This window comes from Salvelinus alpinus, chromosome 1 (genome assembly GCF_045679555.1).
Source record: "Salvelinus alpinus chromosome 1, SLU_Salpinus.1, whole genome shotgun sequence".
Taxonomy (NCBI): domain Eukaryota; kingdom Metazoa; phylum Chordata; class Actinopteri; order Salmoniformes; family Salmonidae; genus Salvelinus; species Salvelinus alpinus.
This window is the reverse complement of record NC_092086.1, coordinates 18182317-18199117: the sequence shown is the minus strand read 5'-3', so window position 1 is coordinate 18199117 and position 16801 is coordinate 18182317. Positions and strand designations below refer to the sequence as shown.

At 47.9% G+C, this 16801-nt stretch overlaps 1 protein-coding gene across 1 annotated transcript in view; it reads left to right on the top strand.

Moving 5' to 3' along the window:
* Window positions 1-16801, top strand: part of LOC139570881 (protein sidekick-2-like) — a 524727-nt gene that overhangs the window by 473285 nt on the left and 34641 nt on the right. The window contains exons 16-36 of the mRNA XM_071393181.1: window positions 2566-2706; window positions 2903-3084; window positions 3325-3440; window positions 3685-3880; window positions 5095-5193; window positions 5751-5942; window positions 7238-7359; window positions 7793-7902; window positions 8209-8359; window positions 8727-8964; window positions 9074-9189; window positions 9478-9667; window positions 9943-10041; window positions 11614-11808; window positions 12397-12598; window positions 13225-13328; window positions 14153-14223; window positions 14593-14728; window positions 15594-15650; window positions 16106-16207; window positions 16369-16484. Coding sequence (XP_071249282.1) covers window positions 2566-2706; window positions 2903-3084; window positions 3325-3440; window positions 3685-3880; window positions 5095-5193; window positions 5751-5942; window positions 7238-7359; window positions 7793-7902; window positions 8209-8359; window positions 8727-8964; window positions 9074-9189; window positions 9478-9667; window positions 9943-10041; window positions 11614-11808; window positions 12397-12598; window positions 13225-13328; window positions 14153-14223; window positions 14593-14728; window positions 15594-15650; window positions 16106-16207; window positions 16369-16484 — 2935 coding nt within the window. The remainder of the gene's footprint in view (window positions 1-2565; window positions 2707-2902; window positions 3085-3324; window positions 3441-3684; window positions 3881-5094; window positions 5194-5750; window positions 5943-7237; window positions 7360-7792; window positions 7903-8208; window positions 8360-8726; window positions 8965-9073; window positions 9190-9477; window positions 9668-9942; window positions 10042-11613; window positions 11809-12396; window positions 12599-13224; window positions 13329-14152; window positions 14224-14592; window positions 14729-15593; window positions 15651-16105; window positions 16208-16368; window positions 16485-16801) is intronic.

Sequence of the window (16801 nt, the reverse complement as noted above, 5' to 3'; positions counted from 1 at the left end):
CCCTCAGAGACATACTAACTACTACACACCCTCAGAGACATACTAACTACTACACACCCTCAGAGACATACTAACTACTACACACCCTCAGAGACATACTAACTACTACACACCCTCAGAGACATACTAACTACTACACACCCTCAGAGACATACTAACTACTACACACACCCTCAGAGACATACTAACTACTACACACACCCTCAGAGACATACTAACTACTACACACACCCTCAAAATACTAACTACTACACATCCTCAGAGACATACTAACTACTACACACCCTCAGAGACATACTAACTACTACACACCCTCAGAGACATACTAACTACTACACACCCTCAGAGACATACTAACTACTATACACCCCCTCAGAGACATACTAACTACTACACACCCTCAGAGACATACTAACTACTACACACCCTCATAGACATACTAACTACTACACACACCCTCAGAGACATACTAACTACTACACACCCTCAGAGACATACTAACTACTACACACCCTCTCAGAGATATACTAACTACTACACACCCTCAGAGACACACTAACTACTACACACCCTCAGAGACATACTAACTACTACACACCCTCAGAGACATACTAACTACTACACACACCCTCAGAGACATACTAACTACTACACACCCTCAGAGACATACTAACTACTACACACACCCTCAGAGATATACTAACTACTACACACCCTCAGAGACATACTAACTACTACACACCCTCAGAGACATACTAACTACTACACACCCTCAGAGACATACTAACTACTACACACCCTCAGAGACATACTAACTACTACACACCCTCAGAGACATACTAACTACTACACACCCTCAGAGACATACTAACTACTACACACCCTCAGAGACATACTAACTACTACACACCCTCAGAGACATACTAACTACTACACACCCTCAGAGACATACTAACTACTATACACCTTCAGAGACATACTAACTACTACACACCCTCAGAGACACACTAACTACTACACACCCTCAGAGACATACTAACTACTACACACCCTCAGAGACATACTAACTACTACACACCCTCAGAGACATACTAACTACTACACACCCTCAGAGACATACTAACTACTACACACCCTCAGAGACATACTAACTACTACACACCCTCAGAGACATACTAACTACTACACACCCTCAGAGACATACTAACTACTACACACCCTCAGAGACATACTAACTACTACACACACCCTCAGAGACATACTAACTACTACACACACCCTCAGAGACATACTAACTACTACACACACCCTCAAAATACTAACTACTACACATCCTCAGAGACATACTAACTACTACACACCCTCAGAGACATACTAACTACTACACACCCTCAGAGACATACTAACTACTACACACCCTCAGAGACATACTAACTACTATACACCCTCAGAGACATACTAACTACTACACACCCAAATAATAAAGACATTTCAAATGTCATATTATAACTATGTGCAGTGTTATAACAATGTGCAAATAGTTAAAGTACAAAGGGCAAAATTAACAAGTATCTCTCTCTCTCTCTGCCTCTATCTATGCTCCAGAACTTCTCTGTTTCTATGCAAAGAAGATGAACTGAGATGTCAACTTAAATGAAGTCTCACTGGAATCCTTCAGTGGCGTTAGCCTGCTTTATCTGCATATGCATCCCAAACGACTCTCTCTTCCCTTTACAGTGTACTACATTTGACCAGGACCTATAGGGCTCTACTGCACTCTAAATGGACTACAGAGTCATTTGGGATGCAGTCCATGACTTCTTTGATGGTAGCTGAGCTGAAGAGACAGCTCTCTGAGCGAGAGATATCACAGAGACTTTTACTGTGGCATAGACACAGACAGCCCTTAGTTAGATAGATCAGTGACAATGATGGTCTGACCAACTCTGCTTTGTGCTGCCTTTACACACACACACACACACACTCTCTCTCTTTTAACGGTTACATAACAAAAAGACATGGAAATATTCAGAAACACTTGTTAATTCATACCAGTTTTCTCTCTCCCCCTATCTCTCTCTCCCTATCTCTCCCTCTCTCTCCCCCTATCTCTCTCCCCCTATCTCTCGCTCTCTCTCTCTCCCTATCTCTCTGTCTCTCTCCCCCTATCTCTCTCCCCCCCTCTCTCTCTCTCTCTCTCTCTCCCTCTCTCTCCCTCTCTCTCTCTCTCTCTCTCTCCCTCTCTCCCCCTATCTCTCTCCCCCTATCTCTCTCTCTCTCCCTCTCTCTCCCCCTATCTCTCTCCCCCTATCTCTCTCTCTCTCGCTCTCTCTCCCTCCCTCTCCCTCTCTCTCTCTCTCCCTATCTCTCTCTCCCCCTATCTCTCTCCCCCTATCTCTCTCTCTCTCTCGCTCCCTCTCTCTCCCCCTATCTCTCTCCCCCTATCTCTGTCTCCCTCTCTCTCCCTCTCTCTCCCTCTCTCTCCCCCTATCTCTCTCTCCCTCTCTCTCCCTCTCTCTCCCCCTATCTCTCTCTCCCTCCCTCTCCCTCCCTCTCTCCCACCAGACTCTCTCTACCAGAGGAGCCTCCCAGTGCCCCTCCTCAGACGGTGATTGCCAGTGGTCGTACCAACCAGTCCATCATGATCCAGTGGCAACCACCCCCGGAGAGCCACCAGAATGGACCGCTCCAGGGATACATCATCAGGTGAGACACAGAGCGGATTGGTCCAGGTTGAAGATGGAGGGGGTCAATGACATTCATCTGGGTTATTAACCTGTATAACACCACTTTGGTCATGGTCACAATCCTAATGTCTTCGTCCTCCCCTTCCATCTCTTTTCACCCTCACTTCCCCCTTTCTGCACTGTCTAACCATCCCTCTCTCTCTCTCCCCTCCTAGGTACTGTCTGTCAGGACTACCAGTGGACTGTCAGATGAAGAACATCACCAGGCCAGACCAGAATAACATACTCTTGGAGGACCTCATCATCTGGACTAACTATGAGATGGAGGTGGCAGCCTACAACAGGGCTGGGAGGGGTACCTACAGCCACAAGGTTACAGAGTGGACCCTACAGGGAGGTGAGGATGGATGAAGTCCATTTCACAGTCACATGGTTAAACATAGTTCTCCAGCTTTAAGGGTTGGGAAGTGACGTACTTCTCTTAGCTCTCTGTGGAACATAGAACCACAACAAACCCACGCCGTGCCAGAAGCTCCTCTGCAGCTTTCTGAGGGCCGGTTATTCAGTCATCCCTCTTTTCTTCCTATCTCATGTTTTCTCTCTCTCTCTCTCGTATCTCCCTCCATCTCTCTCCCAGTCCCCACTGTCCCACCAGGTAATGTCCAGGCTGAGCCATTCAACTCCTCTACAGTCAGGCTGACCTGGTCAGCTCCTAGCCCTCAGTTCATCAACGGCATCAACCAGGGATACAAGGTGGGCAACAGAGAGCAGAGACCCTTACCAGAGACAAATATTCTTATTGGATGTGCAGTAGAACGACCTGTTCTGTAAATACATCTCTGTTCTGTCATACACTGCCCTCTAGTGGTTACAATAAGAACTGCATTCTCCAGCATTAGACGTACCAGTGCCTCAACAGATCACTATAAACCAGCTGCAGTGTTTTGTTGTCTTTCGTCTTATGACATGTTTAAATTATCCCTCCGTCTGTTTCCAGCTGTTGGCGTGGGAGGCGGGTCACGAGGAGGACGTTACCATGGTGACAGTGAGACCTAACTTCCAGGACAGCGTGCATGTGGGCTACGTGACGGGACTGAAGAAGTTCACAGAGTACTACACCTCTGTCCTGTGTTTCACTACGCCTGGAGACGGCCCCCGCAGCCCACCTCACAGACTACGCACTCACGAAGACAGTGAGTACCACAGTCACATAACTATACCAAACCTGTAGGCACTCACGAAGACAGTGAGTACCACAGTCACATAACTATACCAAACCTGTAGGCACTCACGAAGACAGTGAGTACCACAGTCACATAACTATACCAAACCTGTAGGCACTCACGAAGACAGTGAGTACCACAGTCACATAACTATACCAAACCTGTAGGCACTCACGAAGACAGTGAGTACCACAGTCACATAACTATACCAAACCTGTAGGCACTCACGAAGACAGTGAGTACCACAGTCACATAATTATACCAAACCTGTAGGCACTCACGAAGACAGTGAGTACCACAGTCACATAATTATACCAAACCTGTAGGCACTCACGAAGACAGTGAGTACCACAGTCACATAACTATACCAAACCTGTATGTGCTCACGAAGACAGTGAGTACCACAGTCACATAACTATACCAAACCTGTAGGCACTCACGAAGACAGTGAGTACCACAGTCACATAATTATACCAAACCTGTAGGCACTCACGAAGACAGTGAGTACCACAGTCACATAATTATACCAAACCTGTAGGCACTCACGAAGACAGTGTCTCACAGGCACAGACAAAAGCTATTCTATTTCCACATTATTCTATCGACCCGAAGGCCCCGGACTGTACTGTGTAGGCTCAGATATTCTTTGTATGCGTAACTGGGCCAGCGCAGTACAGCTCAGTCTGTCACAAATTGGCCCGGGTAAAAAGCGTATTACAAACTATTACAGACCCAATATACTACTGTAAAGTATATGGTCTACTGTAAAGTATATGATACTACTGCAAAGTATATGGTGCTACTGCAAAGTATATGATACTACTGTAAAGTAGATGGGACTTCTGCAAAGTATATGGTATATGGTACAACTGCAAAGTAGTTGGTACTACTGTAAAGTATATGGTACTACTATAAAGTATATGATACTACTGTAAAGTATATGATACTACTGTAAAGTATATGGTACAACTGCAAAGTATATGGTACTACTGCAAAGTATATGCTACTACTGTAAAGTATATGCTACTACTGCAAAGTATATGGTACTACTGCAAAGTATATGATACTACTGTAAAGTATATGGTACTACTGCAAAGTATATGGTACTACTGCAAAGTATATGGTACTTGTGCACTAAACATACTGGACACTCACTGTATAATCCTTGCCTTGTGTGTGTCCAGCGCCTGGTGCCGTTGGTCACCTAAGCTTTACAGAGATCCTGGACACATCTCTGAAGGTCAGCTGGAAAGATCCCAATGAGAAGAATGGAGTCCTCACAGGTACTGTACCTAGTATAGTAGAGTATCTAACCCGAACCCTCTCTGGAGAGAACGAGAAGAATGGAGTCCTCACAGGTACTTTACCTAGTATAGTAGAGTATCTAACAATAACCCTCTCTGGAGAGACCTCAACGAGAAGAATGGAGTCCTCACAGGTACTGTACCTAGTATAGTAGAGTATCTAACAATAACCCTCTGGAGAGACCTCAACGAGAAGAATGAAGTCCTCACAGGTACTGTACCTAGTATAGTAGAGTATCTAACAATAACCCTCTCTGGAGAGACCTCAACGAGAAGATCAGAGTCCTCACAGATAACTAGGTCTACTGTAGGCATGGTCTATGGTTGACCCTGTTTGTTGGATGTGTGCTGTGTTTGGTTGGGTACTATGGTAGCTAAAGTATCCATTTCTGTGCAAATGGCCGATAAAGATCTATTCTATTCCATTCTATTCACTTCTATAGGGAAAGGGAAAGGGGGATACCTAGTCAGTTGTATTGTAGTCTTCATATGTCCTCTGCATCAGTCTAACCAGCTGTGATGTCTCTCTCCTATAGGCTACCGTATCTCGTGGGAAGAGTTTAACCGGACCAACACCCGGGTCACCCACTACCTCCCTAACCTGACCCAGGAGTACCGAGTCACCGGGCTGACCGCCCTCACCACCTACACCATCCAGGTGGCTGGGATGACCTCCAAGGGTCAGGGTCAACTCTCTTCTTCTACTATATCATCTGGAGTTCCCCCAGGTCAGTACCTCCCCATAACCCTCCCCCAGGTTAGTACCTCCCCCGAACCATCCCCCAGGTTAGTACCTCCCCCTAACCCTCCCCCAGGTTAGTACCTCCCTCTAACTCTCCCCCAGGTTAGTACCTCCCCCTAACCCTACCCCCAGGTTAGTACCTCCCTCTAACTCTCCCCCAGGTTAGTACCTCCCCCTAACCCTACCCCCAGGTTAGTACCTCCCCCTAACCCTACCCCCAGGTTAGTACCTCCGTCCCTGATCTCACTGTGTCCCTCCTCCTTTATCTCCGTCCCTGATCCCACTGTGTCCCTCCTCCTTTATCTCCGTCCCTGATCTCACTGTGTCCCTCCTCCTTTACCTCCGTCCCTGATCTCACTGTGTCCCTCCTCCTTTATCTCCGTCCCTGATCTCACTGTGTCCCTCCTCCTTTATCTCCATCCCTGATCTCACTGTGTCTTTCCTCCTTTATCTCCATCCCTGATCTCACTGTGTCCCTCCTCCTTTATCTCCATCCCTGATCTCACTGTCTGTGCTCCTTTATCTCTGTCCCTGATCTTACTGTATCTTTCCTCCTTTATCTCCATCCCTGATCTCACTGTCTCTCCTCCTTTATCTCCATCCCTGATCTCACTGTGTCCCTCCTCCTTTATCTCCGTCCCTGATCTCACTGTGTCCCTCCTCCTTTATCTCCGTCCCTGATCTCACTGTGTCCCTCCTCCTTTATCTCCGTCCCTGATCTCACTGTGTCCCTCCTCCTTTATCTCCATCCCTGATCTCACTGTGTCTTTCCTCCTTTATCTCCATCCCTGATCTCACTGTGTCCCTCCTCCTTTATCTCCGTCCCTGATCTCACTGTGTCCCTCCTCCTTTATCTCCGTCCCTGATCTTACTGTATCTTTCCTCCTTTATCTCCATCCCTGATCTCACTGTCTGTCCTCCTTTATCTCCATCCCTGATCTCACTGTCTGTCCTCCTTTATCTCCATCCCTGATCTCACTGTGTCCCTCCTCCTTTATCTCCGTCCCTGATCTCACTGTGTCCCTCCTCCTTTATCTCCGTCCCTGATCTCACTGTGTCTTTCCTCCTTTATCTCCATCCCTGATCTCACTGTGTCTATCCTCCTTTATCTCCATCCCTGATCTCACTGTCTGTCCTCCTTTATCTCCATCCCTGATCTCACTGTCTGTCCTCTTTTATCTCCATCCCTGATCTCACTGTGTCTCTCCTCCTTTATCTCCATCCCTGATCTCACTGTGTCCCTCCTCCTTTATCTCCATCCCTGATCTCCTCCCTATACAGAGATGCCGGGCCCGCCAACCAACATAGCCATCTCCAACATCGGCCCCCGCTCTGTGGCCCTGCAGTTTAAACCTGGCTATGACGGCAAGACATCCATCTCACGCTGGCAGGTCGAGGCACAGGTGAGAGACACATCCAATCAATCAATGAATCAAGCAAGCGAGCAATCAATCAAACTTTAAGTGAATTTAAAAAATCATAGTCTCTCTCTCCCTCTCTCTTTCTCTCCCTCTCTCTTTCTCTCCCTCTCTTTTTCTCTCCCTCTCTCTTTCTCGCTCTCTCTCTCTCTCTCTTTCTCTCCCTCTCTCTTCTCTCTCTCCCTCACTCTCTCTCTATCTCCCTCCCTCTTTCTCTCTCCCTCTCTCTTTCTCTCCCTCTCTCTTTCTCTCCCTCTCTCTTTCTCTCCCTCCCTCCCTCTCTCTCTCCCTCTCCCTGTTCCCCCTCAAAATCCCCATCTCCCCTCTCTCTCTTTTTCCTCCTCTCTCTACCCCCTCTTTCTCACCCCCCCCCCCCCCCCCCCCCATCATTATTCCCACATCATTATACCCTCTCTAGATTGGTATAATCGGGGAGAATGAGGAGTGGGTGATGGTCCACCAGTTGCCCAACGAGCCTGATGCCCGCTCCCTGGAGGTCCTGGACCTGAACCCCTATACCTCCTATAGGTACAGTAGAACATCACTAGTACAGCTACAACAGGTACCTAACACTATACCTGATAAACGTACTCACATAGTTATTCTGGTAGTCACATACTGACCACACAATACGCCCATCAGTGTTGGACTCTATTCCACTTCAAAGGGATCAACATTCAATTCATGAGCAGAAAGTCCATACCCTCTGAATTGAAATGGGATTGGTCCCCAAACCTGATTTCTGTGTCCCCATGTTGTAAGCATAGCTCCTACCAGAACATCCTGTCAAACCCATGTTGACATCCATACCTTGCTGTCTGTCCTCCCCTGTAGGTTCCGCATGCGCCAGGTGAACATAGTGGGGACCAGTCCTCCCAGCCAGCCCTCCAGGAAGATCCAGACCCTGCAGGCGCCTCCAGATATCTCCCCCTACAACGTCACCCTCCGAACAGCCTCAGAGACCAGCCTCTGGCTCCGATGGGTGGTGCGTCCTGACTAGATTGTTTTCCTCATAAGGGCACAAGGGAACACAGACATGCATGTACACAATATCTGTTTCTCTATCAGTCTCTGTCTGTCTGTATCTCTGTTTCTCTGTCAGTCAGTCTCTGTTTCTCTGTATCTCTGTTTCTCTGTCAGTCAGTCTCTGTCTCTCTGTCAGTCAGTCTCTGTCTCTCTGTTTCTCTGTCAGTCAGTCTCTGGCTCTCTGTCAGTCAGTCTCTGTCTCTCTGTTTCTCTGTCAGTCAGTCTCTGTCTCCCTGTCAGTCAGTCAGTCTCTGTATCTCTGTTTCTCTGTCAGTCAGTGTGTATCATACCCTCTCCACCTTCCTCCCCACCTCCTCTCTCTCCAGCCTCTTCCAGAGTGGGAGTACAATGGGGACCAGGAGTTGGTGGGTTACCGGGTTCAGTACTCCAGAGCGGCATCTAAGGAAGGGGTCCTATCCCACATCATCAGTGACCGGCTGGAGAGGGAGTTCACCATAGAGGACCTGGAGGAGTGGACAGAGTACGAAGTCAGGGTTCAGGCCATCAACGGCATGGGTTCTGGGCCCTGGAGCCAGCCTGTCCAGGGCAGAACCAGGGAGTCTGGTAAGACTGGGGAGACAGCTAACACACTCATACTACACACACATTAACACACTTATACTGAACACACACACACACACAGGCTGTATTCTAACCGTTGACCCCTGTGTAGTGCCGTCCTGTGGTCCCACCAATGTGTCATCCTTCGCCACGACTTCCAGCAGCATCCTGGTCCGCTGGGGGGAGGTCCCTCAGACTGACCGCAACGGACTCATCCTGGGATACAAGGTCAGTGCCACACACACACACACACACACACACACACACACACACACACACACACACACACACACACACACACACACACACACACACACACACACACACACACACACACACACACACACACACACACACATACACACACACCCACTCACACACACACACACACACACACACACACACACGCACGCACACACACACACACACACACACACACACACACGCACACAGACACCTAAACAGGAACCTAAACAAACACACTCACTATTACCCGTTGTCCCCGTGGTCTCGCAGGTGGTGTATAAGGACAAGGGTTCAGACTCTGTCCCTCAGTACTGGGAGGTGGAGGGGAACACCAGCCACAGTGTTCAGTTGAGTGGTCTGGGGAAGTACGTGCTGTATGAGATCCAGGTCCTGGCCTTCACACGGATAGGAGACGGCAGGAGCAGCAGGCCGACCATCCTGGAGAGGACCCTGGACGATGGTGAGCATTACTCACTGACCATTAGGTCCTGGGTTCAAAACCCGGGTGTCCTGCACGCCACAACACTGTGTTAGCCTGTTGAGATAAATACAGCAGTGAAGGGCCCCCCCCCCTAAAGGAGGCTACTGGCCACGTCAAGACTGGTCTACCCTCTGCTAGAACCACTGGTCCTGATATCCTCTGTTCTGGATTTGTATTGATAAAGGTAGATCAACTAGATCAACGTGGACACAGTACTGTCCTCCTAACTCATGTCCCTCCCTCTGTCTCCACAGTCCCAGGTCCTCCAGTGGGCATCCTGTTCCCAGAGGTGAGGACCGGCTCAGTCAGGCTCATCTGGCAGCCTCCTGCCCAGCCTAACGGCATCATTCTGGGTACGTCTACTACCACAGCCCCCTACCCCTCCATACACCCATTATCCTAACAGGTAGTAGTATTTCTATCTAACGGCTGTGTCTAAATCACAGGGGCTTCGTATCTCAGGGTCCAAGCTCTCATACCAAGACATTATCCTCATTCTGTTCATTACATTGTCCCTGGTTCCTCTAAGACATTATCCTTATTCTGTTCATTACATTGTCCCTGGTTCCTCTAAGACATTATCCTCATTCTGTTCATTACATTGTCCCTGGTTCCTCTAAGACATTATCCTCATTCTGTTCATTACATTGTCCCTGGTTCCTCTAAGACATTATCCTCATTCTGTTCATTACATTGTCCCTGGTTCCTCTAAGACATTATCCTCATTCTGTTCATTACATTGTCCCTGGTTACTCTAAGACATTATCCTCATTCTGTTCATTACATTGTCCCTGGTTCCTCTAAGACATTATCCTCATTCTGTTCATTACATTGTCCCTGGTTCCTCTAAGACATTATCCTCATTATGTTCATTACATTGTCCCTGGTTCCTCTAAGACATTATCCTCATTCTGTTCATTACATTGTCCCTGGTTCCTCTAAGACATTATCCTCATTCTGTTCATTACATTGTCCCTGGTTCCTCTAAGACATTATCCTCATTCTGTTCATTACATTGTCCCTGGTTCCTCTAAGACATTATCCTCATTCTGTTCATTACATTGTCCCTGGTTCCTCTAAGACATTATCCTCATTCTGTTCATTACATTGTCCCTGGTTCCTCTAAGACATTATCCTCATTATGTTCATTACATTGTCCCTGGTTCCTCTAAGACATTATCCTCATTCTGTTCATTACATTGTCCCTGGTTCCTCTAAGACATTATCCTCATTATGTTCATTACATTGTCCCTGGTTCCTCTAAGACATTATCCTCATTCTGTTCATTACATTGTCCCTGGTTCCTCTAAGACATTATCCTCATTCTGTTCATTACATTGTCCCTGGTTCCTCTAAGACATTATCCTCATTCTGTTCATTACATTGTCCCTGGTTCCTCTAAGACATTATCCTCATTCTGTTCATTACATTGTCCCTGGTTACTCTAAGACATTATCCTCATTATGTTCATTACATTGTCCCTGGTTCCTCTAAGACATTATCCTCATTCTGTTCATTACATTGTCCCTGGTTCCTCTAAGACATTATCCTCATTCTGTTCATTACATTGTCCCTGGTTCCTCTAAAACATTATCCTCATTCTGTTCATTACATTGTCCCTGGTTCCTCTAAGACATTATCCTCATTCTGTTCATTACATTGTCCCTGGTTCCTCTAAGACATTATCCTCATTCTGTTCATTACATTGTCCCTGGTTCCTCTAAGACATTATCCTCATTCTGTTCATTACATTGTCCCTGGTTCCTCTAAGACATTATCCTCATTCTGTTCATTACATTGTCCCTGGTTCCTCTAAGACACTATGCGATCTATGTCCATGTTCTTTATTGACAACATTTCAACATTTTAGGTCGTCAACAGATCGTTTCCCGTACTGAATCGTCATGTTCCTCTCTCTGACCTAGCCTATCAGATCACACACAGACGGAACACCTCCAGTAGCAACTCTGCCACTGTGGACGTGCTGAGCCCCAGTGCACGACAGTATACAGCATCTGGACTGAAACCAGAGTCCGTCTATGTGTTCCGCCTCACCGCTCAGACGCGCAAGGGCTGGGGGGAGGCTGCAGAGGCCCTGGTGGTCACGACAGAGAAGAGAGGTAGGTACTGACCCGACTGGGGAGGAAACAGGGCTGGGGGGGAGGCTGCAGAGGCCCTGGTGGTCACGACAGAGAAGAGAGGTAGGTACTGACCCGACTGGGGAGGAAACAGGGCTGGGGGGGAGGCTGCAGAGGCCCTGGTGGTCACGACAGAGAAGAGAGGTAGGTACTGACCCGACTGGGGAGGAAACAGGGCTGGGGGGGAGGCTGCAGAGGCCCTGGTGGTCACGACAGAGAAGAGAGGTAGGTACTGACCCAACTGGGGAGGAAACAGGGCTGGGGGGGAGGCTGCAGAGGCCCTGGTGGTCACGACAGAGAAGAGAGGTAGGTACTGACCCGACTGGGGAGGAAACAGTACAAACATAATGTAGCTTTCAATTATTTACTTATTTTATTTATTATTTGACATATTATTTGTTTTTTCATGTGTTTATTTATTCATGTATTTATTTATATTTGTATTTTTGCATCTATTTATTTGCATATACTTATTAATTTATTAATTCATTGATTTACTTATCTATTACAGTCATTGCGGTTATGTATGGGAACGGTGATTGACAGTGTGTGTTTTCCCCGCCCCCTCAGCGCGGCCCCAACCTGCCAGCCGTCCCACAGTGCCCCAGGAGGACGTGCAGGCGCGCAGCGTGATGTTGTCATGGGAACCAGGTAGCGACGGCCTGTCACCTGTCCGATACTACACGGTGCAGTACAGAGAGCTACCAGACAGTAACTGGACTGTCCACTCTGCATCGGTCAACCACGAGGCCAGCTCCTACATAGTGGACAGGTACAGTACACACCCTACCTAGTACCCTACCCAACACCCTCACTAATGCACTACCTAGCACAATACCTAGTACCCTATCTAGTGCAGGTCAGAGGGCAGAGATACCTTATTCACATTTAAAGGACTGTGTTTATGTAGGGTTATGAATGTGTTTACGTAGGGTTATGAATGTGTTTACGTAGGGTTATGAATGTGTTTATATAGGGTTATGAATATGTTATTTAGGGTTACGAATGTGTTATGTGGTGTTACGAATGTGTTTATGTAGGGTTATGAATGTGTTATGTAGGGTTATGAATGTGTTATGTAGGGTTATGAATGTGTTATGTAGGGTTATGAATGTGTTTATGTAGGGTTATGAATGTGTTTATGTAGGGTTATGAATGTGTTATGTAGGGTTATGAATGTGTTATGTGGGGTTATGAATGTGTTATGTAGGGTTATGAATGTGTTATGTAGGGTTATGAATGTGTTATGTGGGGTTATGAATGTGTTTATGTAGGGTTATGAATGTGTTTATGTAGGCAACCTTTAAACACAGTGTTACCACACTATCTAGTACATGTCTAGGATAACTCTAGGTTGAAGACATAAGTGAACTGACAGGGGACATTCTATCCTGCCAGCCTCAAGCCGTTCACCTCCTACCAGTTCAGAGTGAAAGCCACCAACGACATCGGGGACAGTGAGTACAGCCAGGAGAGTGAGGCTGTCACCACACTGCAGGACGGTAAGGACATCATGGAAATGAGACTGACTGACTCCGTAGCCCTGCAAACTCGCTTTCCCAAACCTTTTTCAAATCTTACAAATATTTTGAGAGTTTGCTTAACTGCCTGTAGTGCCAGATGGACAGGGTTTCGAGAGTTTGCTAAGTCTTCCTGTAGTGCCAGATGGACAGGGTTTTGAGAGTTTGCTAAGTCTGCCTGTAGTGCCAGATGGACAGGGTTTTGAGAGGTTGCTTAAGTCTGCCTGTAGTGCCAGATGGACAGGGTTTTTCAAATGAGGGACTATTTCGTTGGTCAACTATTTGACTATTCAACTATTTGAACCCAGGTTCATGTTGAGTCTGTTTTTGCTGGGGGATCCTCATGAGACCTGTGTCTAGTCACTCCACTGTAATGGAGACAGACAGTCCTCCTCACTAGGCAGCCATTGCTGTCTCTCTGATTGCTGTCACCCATTGCTGTCTCTCATTGCTGTCTCTCTGATTGCTGTCTCTCATTGCTGTCTCTCTGATTGCTGTCTCTCATTGCTGTCTCTCTCTCTCTCATACTGAACGTCAGAGAATCACACTGCCTGTGCTTGTTGACACAATAGCCCTACTGTGTGTGTGTGTGTGTGTGTGTGTGTGTGTGTGTGTGTGTGTGTGTGTGTGTGTGTGTGTGTGTGTGTGTGTGTGTGTGTGTGTGTGTGTGTGTGTGTGTGTGTGTGTGTGTGTGTGTGTGTGTGTGTGTGTGTGTGTGTGTGTGTGTGTGTGAGAGAGAGAGAGAGATCAAAAGCGTTTATACAGTCCACCAGTTCAACGATACCCTTATATCTGTCTCCACACAGCCCCAGACAAAGCTCCCACAATCCTCTCTGTTACACCCCACACCACCACCTCGGTGCTGGTCCGATGGGAGGTAAGCGGTACATTTGTAAGGTGCAGTTTTCTCTCTTCTAGATAGTTTCCTTGCCACTGTGTTGTTTTTAAGTCTGGTGGTCTAGGCTGGGTTTACTGTAAAACACGGTGTTGTTTTTAAGTCTGGTGGTCTAGGCTGGGTTTACTGTAAAACACTATGTTGTTTTTAAGTCTGGTGGTCTAGGCTGGGTTTACTGTAAAACACTATGTTGTTTTTAAGTCTGGTGGTCTAGGCTGGGTTTACTGTAAAACACTGTGTTGTTTTTAAGTCTGGTGGTCTAGGCTGGGTTTACTGTAAAACACTGTGTTGATGTAAGACTGTGGATATAAAAAGGTCTTTATAAATAAATGTGATTGATCCCCCTTCCAGCCGCCTGCTGAGAAGCAGATAAACGGGGTGCTGCTGGGGTTCAGGGTACGATACCGGGAGTTACAATACGACCACCTCCGTAGCTTCACCATACGAACCATCAACAGCCCCGCCTCCAACTGGGCCGAGCTCACCGGTGAGTTGACCTCTGACCTCTGTTTGTTTCCTTAACCTTTTCCTCAGCTCAGCCTTTGGGTGACTGTGGGTCTACTCTGTTCACACGTTACCATGAAGACCTAACATCAGTCTCCTACCTCTCTCTCGCCTCCCCATCTCTCTCCTCCCCATCTCTCTCCTCCCCCTCTCTCCTCGCCCTCTCTCTCCTCCCTCTCTCTCCTCCCCCTCGCTGTCCTCCCCCTCTCTCTCCTCCCTCTCTCTCTCCTCCACCTCTCTCTCCTCCCCCTCTCTCTCCTCCACTCTCTCTCGCTCCTCCACCCCCTCTCTCTCTTCCCCCTCTCTCTCCTCCCTCTCTCTCTCCCCCTCTCTCCCCCCCTCTCTCCTCCACCTCTCTCTCCTCCCCCTTTCCCCCCCCTCTCTCCTCCCCCTCTCTCTCCTCCCTCTCTCTCTCCTCCACCTCTCTCTCCTCCCCCTCTCTCTCTTCCCCCTCTCTCTCCTCCCTCTCTCTCTCCTCCCCCTCTCTCTCCTCCCTCTCTCTCTCATCCCTCTCTCTCTCCTCACCTCTCTCTCCTCCCCCTCTCTCTCCTCCCTCTCTCTCTCCTCCCTCTCTCTCTCCTCCCCCTCTCTCTCTCCTCCACCTCTCTCTCCTCCCCCTCTCTCTCCTCCCTCTCTCTCTCCTCCCTCTCTCTCTCCCCTCCCTCTCTCTCTCCCCTCCCTCTCCTCCCTCTCTCTCTCCCCTCCCTCTCTCTCTCCCCTCCCTCTCCTCCCCCTCTCTCTCCTCCCTCTCTCTCCTCCCCCTCTCTGCCTCTTTATGGTGGCTGCCCTGACTCCCTGTGTTCTGTCCTCCCTCACCCCTCCTCCCACCCTGGTCCGTCACCCTCTAGCCCCCTACAGTGTGAGGAACCTGAGCGAGTCCTCTCTCACCCAGTACGAGCTGGATAGTAAGTCCACTGTATCACAGGAGGCTGGTGGGGAGGAGGGGCTCGTGGTAATGACTGGAGCGGAATTAGTGGAATGGTATCAAGTACATCAGACACATGTTTCCATTCGCTCCGTTCTGGCCCTTATGATGAGCCGTCCTCCCCTCAGCAGCCTCCTCTGTCTCTCTCTCTCTGTCTGCCTGACAATCATCTGTGTATGTAAACGTATGTTTATGTCAGTGTGTGTTTGCCAACATCCCACATCTCTGCTCTTCCTCATTTGTCTTAATATTTAACCCTCCTGTCATGGTGTTGTTTTACCTCTTCCTCATCAGGTGTGTCCTGACCTTTGACCTCTTCACTTTATCTCTCTGCTTTTCCTTCAACTCATAAAGTTGTATGACCAGTTCCACTGCTGTTGGATGGTCCTCCCAGGCCATCTGTGGATCACTCTTTCTGTGTTTCTCCCCCCACAGACTTGAGTAAACACAAGCGTTATGAGATCCGCCTGAGCGTGTACAACGCCGTGGGAGAGGGGCCTACCAGCACGCCACAGGAAGTGTTTGTAGGCGAGGCAGGTAAGAAGCGATGATGAGATCAACTTTATTGTCCCTAGTGGTTCCACTCTTCTGGAAAACGAACCCAAGCACAGCTCAGCTATTTAAAGGTATTTGACACATGAATTGGACCTGGTCTGACCAATATCACTGTTGAATGTTTACCCTCCACTCCACTCCAGTTCCAACAGCCCCGCCCCAATCTGTGACCATCCAATCATCAACAGCCACCCAGCTGGAAGTCACATGGAGCCCGCCCCCTCTTGACTCTCAGAATGGAGACATACAGGGGTACAAGGTGAGGATCACAATTTGGGCAATCACTTAACCTGAACCACTTCTAACCTGTGGGTCTAAAGTAGACCATACTGTAGTATAGCACACTGTAGTATACCATACTGTAGTATACCATAATATAGTATACTGCACTGTAGTATACTATACTGTTGTATACCATACTGTAATATAGCACATTGTGGTATATCATACTGTGGTATACCATACTGTGGTACACCATACTGTAGTATACTGCACTGTAGTATACTATACTGTTGTATACCATACTGTAGTATAGCACACTGTAGTATACCATGCTGTAGTATAGCACATTGTGGT